Source organism: Mobula birostris, chromosome 26, assembly GCF_030028105.1.
Source record: "Mobula birostris isolate sMobBir1 chromosome 26, sMobBir1.hap1, whole genome shotgun sequence".
Classification (NCBI taxonomy): domain Eukaryota; kingdom Metazoa; phylum Chordata; class Chondrichthyes; order Myliobatiformes; family Myliobatidae; genus Mobula; species Mobula birostris.
Window position 1 is genome coordinate 24,285,016 of NC_092395.1, and position 15,765 is coordinate 24,300,780.

The 15,765-nt window shown below is 42.9% G+C and overlaps 1 protein-coding gene across 4 annotated transcripts in view; it reads left to right on the plus strand.

Moving 5' to 3' along the window:
• arhgef18b (rho/rac guanine nucleotide exchange factor (GEF) 18b) overlaps nucleotides 1-15,765 on the plus strand; it is a 234,604-nt gene that overhangs the window by 178,090 nt on the left and 40,749 nt on the right. For all 4 annotated transcript variants that reach the window (XM_072244323.1, XM_072244321.1, XM_072244322.1 and 1 more), the window contains 3 exons: nucleotides 8,549-8,693; nucleotides 13,161-13,273; nucleotides 14,193-14,333. In XM_072244323.1, coding sequence (XP_072100424.1) covers nucleotides 8,549-8,693; nucleotides 13,161-13,273; nucleotides 14,193-14,333 — 399 coding nt within the window. The remainder of the gene's footprint in view (nucleotides 1-8,548; nucleotides 8,694-13,160; nucleotides 13,274-14,192; nucleotides 14,334-15,765) is intronic.

The window sequence follows — 15,765 nt, forward strand, 5'->3', positions numbered from 1 at the left end:
TTGGCTGTTTACTCTTTTCTACAGATGTTGCCTGGTCTGCTGAGTTCCCCAAGCATTTTGTGTGTGTTTCTTTGTAAGGGGGGTATTTTTTGTTATTGAGGAATGTTTCATATTTTATATTTCCATATTTCCTTAAAAACATATGGGGTCATTCAGTGCAATCCCATCATTCCAATTTCCTTCACATTTCTTTGCAACATATTCTCTCGCTTAACCCATTAACACCCGCCCTCCACTAACTCTCCACCAACTGCCAACGTGAGGGATATTTTATAGTTATCAATTAACATAGAGCGTGTCTTTGAGTTGAGACAAAACTAGAGCACTTTGGTGGGGTAACCCCCAGGACAATGTACAAACTCCATATGGACAGCAGTAGAAATCAGAATTGAACTTAGGTTGCTGGAACCATTAAACAGTCATACACCTGCAATGCCACTGTGCCATTCATGGGGAATAGTTCATTAGATCCTGAATTGAATACGTAATCTCATCCTATACTTTGCCTGCATGTGGAGTTCTTCCATCTGGCTGAGATTCCTGAGTTCAGCTTGTATTATCCAGGTCACACTGATCTTTAAATCAGTATTTGAATCGGGGCTGCAGCCTAACAGCTGACAAGCAGTGCTTGATTGAAGGAGTAGATTAAGTTTTTATCCAAGACAACCTTGGGTTGTGCTGTCCTGTGTCATAAGTTGACCAAATAATTAAAGTTTTGTTTTTCTCGTCAAGGTAATGTTTTGTACTTTACATTTTCAAACTCTTAGTAGTGGCATCCTTAACTTGTGGTTCAGGGGTTAGATGCAGTGTAAAGCTCATTTTGTTAGATCTGAGGGATGTGCCACAAAGACATGAAGTACTCCTCAACTGCAGCAGTGTGGTAATTACCATCTACTACGTGGTCCATCCCTGAGCCTCTCAGGTTTGTCTGCAGTGGCAACTTAGTGGGCAGTTGTATGTCATACAGCAGCTCCTATTGCTTACACTGTGGTGGCCTCCTTTAAGTTGGTGAAATAAAGTACAGGATAGTCAATTGTTTTAGTGAGTACCTGTGTCCTGGTTGCTGTAGTTATCATGAGCTAATGGTCGCATGTAATTTTAATTCTCCTTCCCACTCCCACATCAATCTGTCTTCCTTGACCTTTTCCATTATTACAGTGAGGTGAAATTCAAATTAGAAGAACAGCACTCTTTCCACTTGGATAGCTAACCCAATGATGCGAACATAGAATGATCCCATTTCCGGTAATCCACGCTCACCTGCCGAGCTAGTTTTCTTTTCCCTTTGTTCGCTTCTCCCATCTACCTTCCCCCACCTGACTTCACCTGCCCATCTGGCCACCCATCAGCAACCTTCTAATCCACCTCCATTCCCACCCCTTTCCTCTTCCTCCACCCACCCCCCACTAATCCTGATGTAGGGCCTTCATCAAAAATGTCAGCTTACACTTTTTGCCTCCACGAATGCTGCTTGACCCGCTGAGTTCTTCCATTTGATTTTTTTTGTTCCATATCCCAGTGCTTAATTTGGAAACAGCTCCAAGGGTTTGTATCAGTGGCACAAAATTATTAGGCATAGCTAACTCTGCATGGCTGTGTTGTATCTCCATTAGTATATTTTGGTTTCTACTTCCTCATCTAAGTGAACTTCCTTTATCTTTGGACTGTTTCACCATCAGAGATTTTGCAGCAAAGCTTGATCCTTTTGAAAGGTGTTTTTTAAACAAACTTTGCAGCAAGATTGTTCCCCTTTGGTTAAAACCTTTGGAATTTTAATGCTGATCAGAGTCACTGAAATAAACATCACAAGCCTCAGTTCACTTGCTAATTTAAAGCATTGTAAGTCTAGTTTGTTCTCAGCGTTGCACTAGAAAGGCAGTCCTTAATACAGGGTTGTCCAATTCAGCCCGTGGGATGATTTGGGGCGGGGGGGGGAGTATATTCATGACTATTTATTATGAAACTGTACGGCAGCCTCTCTCCCCCTGTCTCTCTCCCCCTGTCTCTCTCCCCCTGTCTCTCTCCCCCTGTCTCTCTCCCCCTGTCTCTCTCCCCCTGTCTCTCTCCCCCTGTCTCTCTCCCCCTGTCTCTCTCCCCCTGTCTCTCTCCCCCTGTCTCTCTCCCCCTGTCTCTCTCCCCCTGTCTCTCTCCCCGTCTCTCTCCCCCTGTCTCTCTCCCCCTGTCTCTCTCCCCCTGTCTCTCTCCCCCTGTCTCTCTCCCCCTGTCTCTCTCCCCCTGTCTCTCTCCCGCTCTTTCCCCTCTCTGTCTGTCTGTCTCTCTCTCTCTCTCCCCCCCCCCCGTTCCCACCGCTGTCTGTGCCGCCTACTGCGCCAGCAGCTTGTTGTGTGTACTTAGGAAACAGTAGGCAGCAGTTAACCACCACTGTGCATAAGCACCTACCACCCTGCACAGAAGACCACTAGGGCCCCACTTACGTCGTCAGACACAGTGTAAACACACAGAGTACTCAGGTAAGTAACACCTTTAGCAAGGTTGAGACTGTTCGCTGCTGTGGTTCAAAATACTTTCCAAGAAAAGTTGACATTGAAGGTCGGATATTCAACGATAACTGGAAAGATAGTTTTTTTCTTCTGTGAGGTCAACGGCAAACCTGTGTGTCTGATATGCTCGTAACAAGTGGCTCTGGCAAAAGAGTACAATATTAAACGACACTATGAGGCGTCACACGGAGAATAATATGACAGGTATACAGGATGACTCAGAATGCAAAAGGTAAACGAGCTTGAAGCAGCTCTGGAAAAACAGCAATCAGTGTTCACCAAAATTTGAGAGACTCATGATGGAGCTGTCAAGGCCAGCTATATTATTGCCAACAAAATAGGGGGGAATTCATCAAAGCATGCAGGCTGAGCTGATGAACCCTGATCTCGGCAGCTCCAACACCTCAGGGCATATTCAAAACCCGGACTCCAGCAACGACCATGGACACCTTCACAGCGATTGCGCAACCACCAACTGCGACGCCAGCCTTGAACTCCAGGCCAGGTCTTTATGTGCTGCTGTTGTGACTCCCGTCTCCCCTTCTCCCATCAATACTCTGCAACCCTGTCTCCTTCAGATCCCATCGTCAGCTCCTGGGTCCTCAGAGGCTCCATCTTCCTCTCACCCCAACCCTCCCCTCTCCATTGACACCCCCAGCCTCCCCCCTCCCCCCTCTGATCCCAGCTCTCATCCGTGCTGGGTCTTTACCATCCCCTCCGACCTTCAACTGTCGGAGGCAGAACGCTCGGCCCTCAGTAAGGGCCTCACCTTTGTCCCCCTTCGCCCACACCTCAGCGAGTTCCGTGTTCGCCACGATGCGGAACTTTTCTTCCGCCGTCTCCGTCTCCGAGGCTACTTCTTCGGCAAGGACTCTTCCACCCCCACCGATGACCCCTTCTCCCGTCTTCAACCCTCCTCTTCTTCATGGACACCCCGCTCTGGTCTTCTGCCTGCTCTGGATCTCTTTATCGCTAATTGCCGACGGGACATCAACCATCTCGACTTCACCGCACCTTGTCCCCATTCCAACCTCACTCCTTCCGAACGCTCTGCTCTCCACTCCCTCCGCACTAATCCTAACCTTATTATTAAACCCGCCAATAAGGGGGGTGCTGTTGTAGTCTGGCGTACTGACCTCTACCTTGCCGAGGCACAGCGACAACTCGCGGATACCTCCTCTTACTTACCCCTCGATCGTGACCCCACTAAGGAGCACCAGGCCATTGTCTCCCACACCATCACCGACTTTATCCGCTCAGGGGTTCTCCCATCCACTGCTACCAACCTTATAGTTCCCACACCCCGCACTTCCCGTTTCTACCTCCTACCCAAGATCCACAAACCTGCCTGTCCTGGCCGACCTATTGTCTCAGCTTGCTCCTGCCCCACCGAACTCATTTCTGCATACCTCGACACTGTTTTATCGCCCCTTGTTCAATCCCTTCCGACCTATGTTCGTGACACTTCTCACGCTCTTAAACTTTTCGATGATTTTAAGTTCCCTGGCCCTCACCGCTTTATTTTCACCATGGATGTCCAGTCCTTATATACTTCCATCCCCCATCAGGAAGGTCTCAAAGCTCTACGCTTCTTTTTGGATTCCAGACCTAATCAGTTCCCCTCTACCACCACTCTGCTCCATCTAGCGGAATTAGTCCTTACTCTTAATAATTTCTCCTTTGGCTCCTCCCACTTCCTCCAAACTAAAGGTGTAGCTATGGGCATCCTAGCTATGCCTACCTTTTTGTTGGGTTTGTGGAACAATCTATGTTCCGTGCCTATTCTGGTATCTGTCCCCCACTTTTCTTTCGCTACATCGACGACTGCATTGGCGCTGCTTCCTGCACGCATGCAGAACTCGTTGACTTTATTAACTTTGCCTCCAACTTTCACCCTGCCCTCAAGTTTACCTGGTCCATTTCCGACACCTCCCTCCCCTTTCTAGATCTTTCTGTCTCTGGAGACAGCTTATCCACTGATGTCTACTATAAGCCTACTGACCTCACAACTATCTGGATTATTCCTCTTCTCACCCTGTCTCTTGCAAAAACACCATCCCCTTCATGCAATTCCTCCGTCTCCGCCGCATCTGCTCTCAGGATGAGGCTTTTCATTCTAGGACGAGGGAGATGTCTTCATTTTTTAAAGAAAGGGGCTTCCCTTCCTCCACTATCAACTCTGTTCTTAAATGCATCTCCCCCATTTCACGTACATCTGCTCTCACTCCATCCTCCCGCCACCCCACTAGGAATAGGGTTCCCCTGGTCCTCACCTACCACCCCACCAGCCTCCGGGTCCAACATATTATTCTCCGTAACTTCCGCCACCTCCAACGGGATCCCACCACTAAGCACATCTTTCCCTCCCCCACCCTCTCTCTGCATTCCGCAGGGATCGCTCCCTACACAACTCCCTTGTCCATTCATCCCCCCCATCCCTCCCCACTGATCTCCCTCCTGGCACTTATCCGTGTAAGCGGAACAAGTGCTACACATGCCCTTACACTTCCTCCCTTACCACCATTCAGGGCCCCAAACAGTCCTTCCAGGTGAGGCAACCCTTCACCTGTGAGTCGACTGGGGTGATATACTGCGTCCGGTGCTCCCGATGTGGCCTTTTATATATTGGCGAGACCCGACGCAGACTGGGAGACCGCTTTGCTGAACATCTACGCTCTGTCCGCCAGAGAAAGCAGGATCTCCCAGTGGCCACACATTTTAGTTCCACATCCCATTCCCATTCTGACATGTCTATCCACGGCCTCCTCTACTGTAAAGATGAAGCCACACTCAGGTTGGAGGAACAACACCTTATATTCCGTCTGGGTAGCCTCCAACCTGATGGCATGAACATCGACTTCTCTAACTTCCGCTAGGCCCCACCTCCCCCTCGTACCCCATCTGTTACTTATTTTTATGCACACATTCTTTCTCTCACTCTCCTTTTTCTCCCTCTGTCCTTCTGAATATACCTCTTACCCATCCTCTGGGTCCCCCTCCCCCCTTGTCTTTCTTCCCAGGCCTGCTGTCCCATGATCCTCTCGTATCCCCTTTTGCCAATCACCTGTCCAGCTCTTGGCTCCATCTCTCCCCCTCCTGTCTTCTCCTATCATTTTGGATCTCCCCCTCCCCCTCCAACTTTCAAATCCCTTACTCACTCTTCCTTCAGTTAGTCCTGACGAAGGGTCTCGGCCTGAAACATCGACTGCACCTCTTCCTAGAGATGCTGCCTGGCCTGCTGCGTTCACCAGCAACTTTGATGTGTGTTGCTTGAATTTCCAGCATCTGCAGAATTCCTGTTGTTTGCCCTGAGAAGAGACAGGCTTTTGGTAATAACAGCTTGTCAGGAAATACTGTGGCAGAGCGAATTGGAGACCTTGCAGGAGATTTGAACAGTCAACTAAGAGACAAAGTGAAGTCATTTATTGTCTTCTCTATTGCAATTGAGAGCACCGACGTGACTGATGTAGCTCAACTGGGAATATTTATTCGTGGTGTTGATGCATCTTTGACCGTCACTAAGGAGTTTGTGGAGATGGCGCCCATGACAAACACCACAATGGCAAACGGCGTTTTCTCCAGCCTCGTCGAGGCCTTGGACAGACTGGGGGTTGACTGGAGTCACGCTGTCAGCGTGGCAACAAGTGGAGCACCGTCCATGCTCGGGAAAAAGGCAGGTGTTGTTGCGAAACTCAGAGAGAAAGTTCAGAGCAGGAATTCTGGAATTTTCATTGTATTATACACCAAGAGGTGTTATGTAGCAGGAGCCTGAAAATGGACAATGTCATGGATGTAGTAATCAAAATGGTTAATTTTATTAGAGCCAAGGGACTCAACCGTCGGCAATTTGACACTCTTTTGTCCAATAGTAATATTGGACACAGCCTACCCTACCACACTGAAGTCCGCTGGTTGAGCGGAGGGGTTGTGCTCAAACGTTTTTTTCAATTACGTGAGGAAATTGGACTATTCATGAACGAGAAAGGGAAGCCAGCGGCAGAGTTGGATGACCCAGACTGGCTTCCTGATCTTGCATTTTTGGTGGATATATCAGAGCACTTAAATGTGCTTAATGTTAACATGCAAGGCCACAACTAACTTGTTACAGAATACTACGACAGCATTCATGCCTTTCAAATTAAATTAGGCCTGTGGGAGATGCAACTATCCCAGAACAACCCAGCTCATTTCCCCTCTGCAGTCTGTGCGTGGCGCTCATGGGAACAAGGACAACATGGACAGGTACAAGGACAAAATATCATGGCTGAAAAGTGAGTTTCAGAATCATTTCCAAGTCTTCACTCAGCTCGAGAAGGAATTCTCACTATTTTGCTCGCCGTTTGCCATCAAGGCAACATCAGATGTGCCGGAGGAATTCCAAATGGAACTAATTGAAATTCAGCGTAACTCGGCTTGGAAATATAAATTTGAGACTGTGGGTCTGAACTCATTCTGTCAATGCCTGGGACAGATGTACCCCAAGATGACAGACTTTGCCGCAAAGATCCTTTGCATGTTTGGAACAACATATCTTTGTGAGCAGGCGTTCTCCATAATGAACATTAACAAATCCAAACAGTGCTCGCAGCTGACACACAAACATCTAAATGACATTATGAAAATCATATCTGCTCAGAAACTGGTTCCTGATGTTGACAGGCTGGTTAAAGCCAAGAGATGTCAGGTGTCTGGAAGCAGCAAGTGAAAAATGTTCAATGCACTGCGACATGTAAGCAAAATGCATTATGAAATATTGAGTGTCATAATATTGTGATTCATTCATTTTCTGACTTCTATTGTTGTAAATATGATCACTTCAATAAAAATTAGAGGCTAACTGTTCATTGTCTGAGTTTGATTGCTGGAAGCAGGCTAATAAAAATTAGGTGCAGTTGTGTAGCCTACATTTACAATTTGTTAGGTCTACATTTGTGTCTGCTAATGTTCGATTTCAAATGGTTTATTAATGGAAAGGGTGTGGCTCCCAAAACAATCTTAGCCAAAATAGCATCATTTTTTCTCTCTCTCATCACAACTTTTTGTAGCCTACGACTGTAAGTTAATACCAATCATAAAAATAATGCTTGCTAGGCAATCTTCTTCATAACAAACAAAATTTGTGAAGTGAAACACTTTGTAGTTATAGCAGAGACTGAGACACATGAAAGCAGGTTGAAAAAAACGAAGGCAACGAAAGCTGTGGGAGCACATGTGCGCACAACTGATCCGGCCCGCATGAAGTCGCATTTTGCTCAATCTGGCCCGTGACCTAAAATGAGTTTGACACCCCTGCCTTAATACATCAGCCTTGGTGTGAAGCAGTTCAAATTATTTGGGGGTTTTAGATCAACTATATAAATAGGATTCTTTATCTTATAAAAAATACTTGAGATAATAACTAATTTCTAATGAAGTAAAGGGACAATGGCCTAGTGAATTTTGTAGATATATGTTTGAGAATGAAGCTTTAGCTGCAGGGTGAAGGTGGTCAAAGACTAAGGCACGGGACAGAGGGTCATGTCTGGTATGAAGGCGTAGAGGCAAGGACGTTGGTGGGTGGAAGAGGTATGGAAATAGTGGCGTGATGGATTATCTGCCTTCATTTGTGGATTATGGAGTAGTAGTTATTGATCTGAAATTTTAACTTTATTTCTCTGTCTAATGGTGCTATCAGACCTGAGCATTTCCATTGTTTTCTGTTTTCAATCAACTAGTATTTGCATTTTCCTGTGTTTTTTCGCCAGAGTTGCATCCTGCTAAACTCAGATTCACCTTGCCTCAAGTATGACCACTTGAGATTGAGTTACAAATGAGAAGCTTAATTTTTTGTGTCTGATATAAACTATAGAAGGGCCATATTGATAAGGCAAAATATCAAGGAATACTGTAGAACAAAATAAGGATTGTGCTTTTATATCACCGGGTGGTGGTGCCAGTGTCAAGGATGAAAGTTTAGGGACAGTGTACAACTTGAAAGATTTGGATTTGAGATGGAAGAGGCAGAGTTAGTCTTATTTTACTAACATTTGAACTTTTTGTTGGGACAGTATCTTCGGTGAGGGAACAGCCACGGTGTGCACAAGTGGTCACGGATGGCATGCCTGGCACAGTGCGGAATATCGGCATGACCATTCCACCAAGACGACCTTCCCAACCTTCTTCATCCAGTGCTAGCAGTATCAGCAGTCACGGGTTTGTATGACTTTATACACTTAGAAAATATGTTAATTCATTAGTTCCGGATATTGGGAAATATATCGTGACTGATAAAGATACTTCTAAATCTTTGAACTATAATATCCAGCCAGAGGTGCAATGACAGGTAAAGTGATTGCAAGGCCTGTAAAACTTCTCAAATCCACCTCGCCTGGAATATTGAATTAAATTATAAGAAGGAACCTCATCTTATATAATTGATGTTGATGAAAGAGTCATCATCATCATCATCAGGTGCCATGCCCAGTTTGAGCTTTGACTGCCATGGCCCACACACTCCTGTTTCAGGTCAAGTGGATCAATTCATTGGTATTCATTTCCAGTTCTCTGGCTCCTGTCTCCATCATCATTTGTCTTTGCCTTCCTCTTGCTTTCTTCCCTTCAATCTTTCCCATAATTACCATGCATTCTCACTCCTCTTCCCTAATCACATGCCCAATGAAGTTACATTGCCTTTTCGTGATCTCATACATTATTTCTCTTTCTGTGTTTGCTCTGTTCATGACATCCTCGATAGATATTTGTTTCATCCATGATATTCTTTGCATGCTCCTCAAATACCATATCTCTGCTGCTACAATTCATTTCCTCATGTTACTAGATATTGCCCAACATTCTGAGCCATATAACGTAACTGGATAAAGGTAACATTTCACAAACACGAGGAATTCTGCAGATGCTGGAAATTCAAGCAACACACATCAAAGTTGCTGGTGAACGCAGCAGGCCAGGCAGCATCTACCTCTTCCAAAAGTAACATTTCAGTGCTCTGAGGCGGGTTGTCATGCCTAGTTTAGTATTGGTCAGTATACTCTTCATTCTCGTAAAGGTGTCTTTTGCCTGTTCTTCGTTTGATGTCCATATCACACCTGCCATGTGATGTCACCCAGCTTCCTAAGTAGCAAAAGTTCTGTACCTGTTTTATGTCTTCCTCGTTTATTCTCAGCCTGCAGATAGGATTCTCCTTCTTTTTGGATATCAACATAGATTCTGTCTTTTTGCAGTTGATAGGTAGACCCATTTTTGCACTTTCTTCAACAATTATATCAATTAAGTTTCGTAGTTCTTCGTCCATACTTGCAATTAAGACATCTGCATATCTGAAATTATTGATGTTTTCAGCGCCAACTTTGATTCCCAAAATGTCTCTTATTTTTTGTAATATTGTTTCACTGTACACATTAAATAAATCGGGAGAAAACACACCCTTGTCTAACGCCTCTCTTGATTTTCGTAAACTGACTCACTTCTCCATTTATTCTTACAGCGGCAGTTTGTTGCCAGTGCAGATTTCTGATTAGGCGGGGGTCTTTCGAGTCTAGATCTAGAGTTTTCTGTAATATTTTAAATAACTTATTGTGCTTCATTTTATCAAACGCTTTTGTGTAGTCAATAAAACATACAAATTTTTTTGCACTTGAATAACTCGTTTTGATAGTATCCTTAACATCAATATTGCGTTTCTTATACCTTTGTCTTTCACAAAACCACATTGTTCTTTGCCTATTTCAGCTTGTATCTTACTTTTAGCTCTTGTCATCAAAATTCTTAGAAGTATCTTGGTGATATGACTCATTGAACTTATGATCCTATGTAATTCACATTCTATTGCTCCAGGTTTCTTGGGAAGAAACAAACAAACTAAAAGGATACTGAGGGATAAAATTGGTCCCTTAGAGAATCAGAGTGGACTGCTATGAGTTCTATAGGTTCTAAGAGTAAACCTAGCAATTATCAGCTTGTGTGTTTGACATCAGTGGTGGGTCAATTAATGGAAGATATTCTTAGAGATGGTATATATAATTATCTGGATAGACAGGGTCTGATTAGGAACAGTCAACAGGGATTTGTGCGTGGAAGATCATGTTTGACAAATCTTAATGAATTTTTTGAAGAGCTTGATAGGAAAGTTGACAAGAGTAAAGCGGTGGATGTTGTCTATATGGACTTCAGTAAGGCCTTTGACAAGGTTCCACACGGAAGGTTGGTTAGGAAGGTTCAATCGTTATGAATTAATATCGAAGTAGTAAGATGGATTCAGCAGTGGCTGGATAGGAGATGCCAGAGAGTGGTGGTGGATAACTGTTTGTCAGATTGGTGGCTGGTGACTAGTGGTGTGCCTCAGAGATCTGTACTGGGTCCAATGTTGTTTGTCATATACATTAATGATTTGGATGATGGGGTGGTAAATTGGATGAGTAAGTATGCAGATGATACTAAGATAAGTGGAGTTGTAGATAGTGAAGTAGGTTTTTAAAGCTTGCAGAGAGATTTAGGCCAGTTAGAAGAGTGGGCTGAAAGATGGCAAATGGAATTTAATGCTGTTAAATGTGAGGTGCTACATTTTAGTAGGACTAATCAAAATAGGACATGCATGGTAAATGGTAGGGCTTTGAAGAATGCAGTAGAACAGAAGGATCTAGGAATAATGGTGCATAGTTCTCTGAAGGTGGAATCTCGTGGATAGGGTGGTGACGAAAGCTTTTGGTATGCTGGCCTTTATAAATCAGAGCATTGAGTATAGGAGTTGGGATGTAATGTAATGCGAGGCCAAATTTGGAGTATTGTGTACAGTTTTGGTCACCGAATTATAGGAATGATGTCAACAAAATAGGGAGTACAGAGAAGATTTACTAGAATGTTACCTAGGTTTCATCACCTAAGTTACAGAGAAAGGTTGAACAGGTTGGGTCTTTATTCTTTGGAACGTAGAAGGTTGAGGGGAGACTTGATAGAGGTATTTAAAGTTATGAGGGAGATAGATAGAGTTGACGTGGATAGGCTTTTTCCATTGAGAGTGCGGGAGATTCAAACAAGAGGACATGAGTTGAAAGTTAAAGGGCAAAAGTTTAGGGGTAACATGAGGGGGAACTTCTTTACTCAGAGTGGTGGCTGTGTGGAACGAGCTTCCAGCAGAAGTGGTTGAGGCAGTTTCGATGTTGTCACTTGAAGATAAATTGGACAGCTATATGGACAGGAAAGGAATGGAGGGTTATGGGCTGAGTACAGGTCAGTAGGACTAGGTGAGAGTAGGAGTTCGGCACGGACTAGAAGGGCCAAGATGGCCTGTTTCCATGCTGTAATTGTTATATGGTTATATAAGAGTGATAAATACTGATTTTTTCATCTTTTCTGGTATTATTCCAATCTCATAAATATCATTGATTAAATCAGTAAGTTTTTCAATGATAATCTTCAAGGGCAATAATTTGTTCTATTACTAATTCATCAGGACCTGCTGCCTTTCCTTTCTTCATCTTATTTATTGCATGACAAACTTCAGATTTTAAAATACTTGGACCTTCAATGTTTTTCTTAATTTCCGGTTTTTTGCCTTGATCGTCTTCAAACAATTCCTGAATATACAAAGTCCATCTGTTCATAATCTCATCTTTTTCCATGATAATGGTACCATCCTTTGCTTTCAAACATCCACCTGAAGAACAGGAGCTTTTTACCAGTGATATTCTTGATTTGTTGATGTAACCTTTTTGAATTAGTAATAGGGATTCTTTCTATTTGCTCACATTCCTGGTTTAACCATTCTTCTTTGGCTTTTTGACATAAGCTTTTAACTTTTTTATCTAAGGACTTATATTCTGTAGGATTTGCTTTCTTCCGTCTCCTTTCTTCCATTAGATTTTTGATTTCATCTGTCATCCATTTATTCTTTGTGCTTTTTTCTTTTTTAGGAATCACTGACTTTGCTGATTCTACCAAGGCATTATTTAGAGAGTTAAATTTCATTTCTACATCTATCATCTTCAACAGATTCTATTTCTAGACTTTGAAATCTATTCCTTACTTCAATTGTAAATTTTTGTCTTCAGTTTTCTTTAATTAATTGCAAGTAGTCAAGGGATTGTTCAGGTTTTTGCTTCTTTAGTTTTTTAAGTTTTATTTTTACATGACATACTACTGGGTTATGGTCACTATTACAGTCCGCACCTGGATACATTTTGCATTGAGTCACTGAGTTTCTAAATCTTTGGTTTATAGTAATAAAGTCAATTTGATTTCTAGTGTTATCACCTGGACTTTCCAGGTCCACAAGTGTCTTGGATAGTTTTTAAAGTAGGTATTCATAATGACCTGATTATTCATCTTGCACCATTCTACCCATTTCTCACCTCTTTCATTTCTTTCCCCTAGTCCAAATTTTCCTATGGTATTTCCATCAGCACCTTGTCCTGCTTTAGCATTTAGATCTCCCATGACAATAACAGTGTCTTGATGAAAAAGTAGCCAAAAGAATGAGCCAAAATACCGTGGAATACAATACCCAAGTGGCTAACACAAATTTATCTTTTTATAGTTTGGGACACTTCAGATAAATTTTATAAGGTCCTTTGTCCCAACAGAAATAGCCTTCATTACATTCTAGCATTGTGTTGAATTTATTCTATCTGTTGAACTCTAATATGTGCATGTTTGGTGGTTTAGAGTAACTGCAGGGGAGATGGAACAGGAGGTCGAGAATGGAATCACAAGAGGTAAACCATGCACTGAAGAATCTCTAAGTCTGGTTTCATCATCTGAGTCCCTTGTGGCAGAAGGTAGGACATCATGCTGAGTGATGTATAACAGTAAGTGTATTGCAATAAACATGGTGTAAATCTGCACCCACTATGGGCAGAGCACAGGCTGAAATAAGAACTACAATCCTTCATGATCTGCTCTCCCATTGGTTCAAAGTTAAAAGTAAATTTATTATCAAAGTATGTATATGTCATCATATACAGTCCTGAGATTTGTTTTCTTGTGGGCATACTCAGTAAATCTAAGAACCATAATAAAATCGATGAAAGACCGTGCCCACAGGATGGACAAACAACCAATGTGCAAAAGATGACAAACTGTGCAAGACAAGACAACTAAATAAATAAACAAACAAATACTGAGAACATAAAATGAAGTGTCCTTGAAAGTGAGTCCGTAGGTTGTGGGAACAATTCAGTGATGGAGTGAGTGAAGATATCCCCAGTGGTTGAAGAGCCTGGTAGTTGAGGGATAATAACTGTTTCTGATGGTAGCAGGGAGAAGAGAGCATGACCTGGGTGGTGGAAGTCCTTGAATGCTGCTTTCCTATGACCGCGCTCCATGTAGATGTACTCAGTGGTTGGGAGGACTTGACCCATGATGGACTGGGCCCTATCCACTACTGTTTGTAGGATTTTCTGTTCAAGGACATTGGTGTTTCCATACCAGGCCATGATGTAACCAGTGTTGATTGATGCCACTGAAGAATCTGTGGAGCACCGTTGAGATTAGTATGTGGTGATATTTAACTGCGGAGGGTATTGGATGTCCTGTAAATAGGTAGAATGTAAGATATGGACATCTGGCTGTGAGGTGGGGATTAGATAGTCTTGTGCTAGAGTGATAACTCAGAAAGGATCATCTTCATAAAGTAGCACTGAGGGAAAGGGATGAATGTAAACCTTGTCTAATCAACCTTCCTATTTTGTGGTTCAGATACCATTTATGCCTCTCTGAAGGCAGAATTGGAGGTAGATGGCCAAGAGTTTGAAGCTGAATCGTGGAGTCTTGCTGTCGACCAGGCGTATGCAAAGAAACAAAGTAAGGAAGTCATCAAAAGGCAAGATGTGATTTACGGTAAGAGAAGTGAAAGTCTTCATCCTATTAATCTCTCTAGAAATACCAGAGAGTTTGAAATTTTGTTCAGTACTTTTGAAGGAGGCATGTCACATTTCCACAAGTCACAGTGATTTGCTAGTTGAATATTACACCTGGCTTGTGAGTACTTTTTTTAAAAATACTCTCTCTCTTTGTGTTGAGTCACCTGATGCGTTTGTACAAAAATTTTCATGTACATCTTTTTAGGCTCAGCTGCAGTTTGGGGTCTGAGGTTTCACCTGGTCACAAAGGTTGAGTGTGGACTTTTACAAAAGTCATTGCAAAATGCAGTATGTTTCACCAAGATGTCTTTGACCAGTTTTCTGTCCTGAGGCTGCTGTCTCTTGCAAACTATGGTTCCATGTTGACTAGACCTTCCTTCAAATACTTGGTTGTCATCCTTTGTGGGTGAATTTGGAAGACATTACTATTAAACTTTTTGACCAATATTATCAGAGTTGACTTTAGCCTCTTCTTGCCCTAATGTCTGTTGTCACATCTTTTCGAGCAGGAGAACAGGAGCCACTTGGTATAAATCACTCCAGATTCAGAGGTGCTGGTGAAATTCTTGCAGCCATCACCCCTCTCCTCCACCCACCCCCCAAACACTATGATCAGCTGTTTCAATGTCGCTCAGAATCTCTTTGCTACCCTCATTGGCTTTAAGCTTTAACTGAAACGATCCTCTTGATCATACATAATAAGATCAGGATGGCCATGCGGCTCTTCAAGCCTTTTCCCTTTCAGATCATAGCTGATTGGTCTTTATCCTAGTTTTATCTTCCTGCCTGTTCCCTGTAATCTGTAAACCAAAAATCCTTCCATCTTGGCAGATTCCTCTTTTTGGGTGAGAAATTCCGAAGGTTAATGAATCTCAGAGAAGGATATCACCCTTATCTCCTTAAATGGGTCACACTTTATTCTAGATTCCCCACAATGAGAATTCGCAGCATTTACCATAACACCTTAACTCCCAACTCCACTTCCTATTCCCAAAAAGAATCTTGTATTTCAGTAAGATCACTCCTCATTTTTCTCAACTCTGTATACACCCAATCCTCTTAATATTTCCTCATAAAACAGCCATTAATAATCGTGACCAAAGGGACAGTCATTTGAAACAGAAGTTGATAGGAATTTCTTTAGATGGAGGATGGTGAATCTGTGGAATTCTGTCCTTAGGGGGCAGTGGAGGCTAGATTATTTGAAGTATTCAAAGAGCGGGTAGATAAATCTTTGAAAGTTTGAGGAATTCAGGGCAGTTGGCACAGTTGAGGCAGTGTTCAGTTTGTATTGTAACTGTTTTCAGTAGTGCCACTTAACACTTTCTCCAGTTTTAGCAGGATCTGCCTACTTTAATGCAACATCCCATTTTCAGTCATTTTTGATTCACTTTCCTAATTCCTTGTTG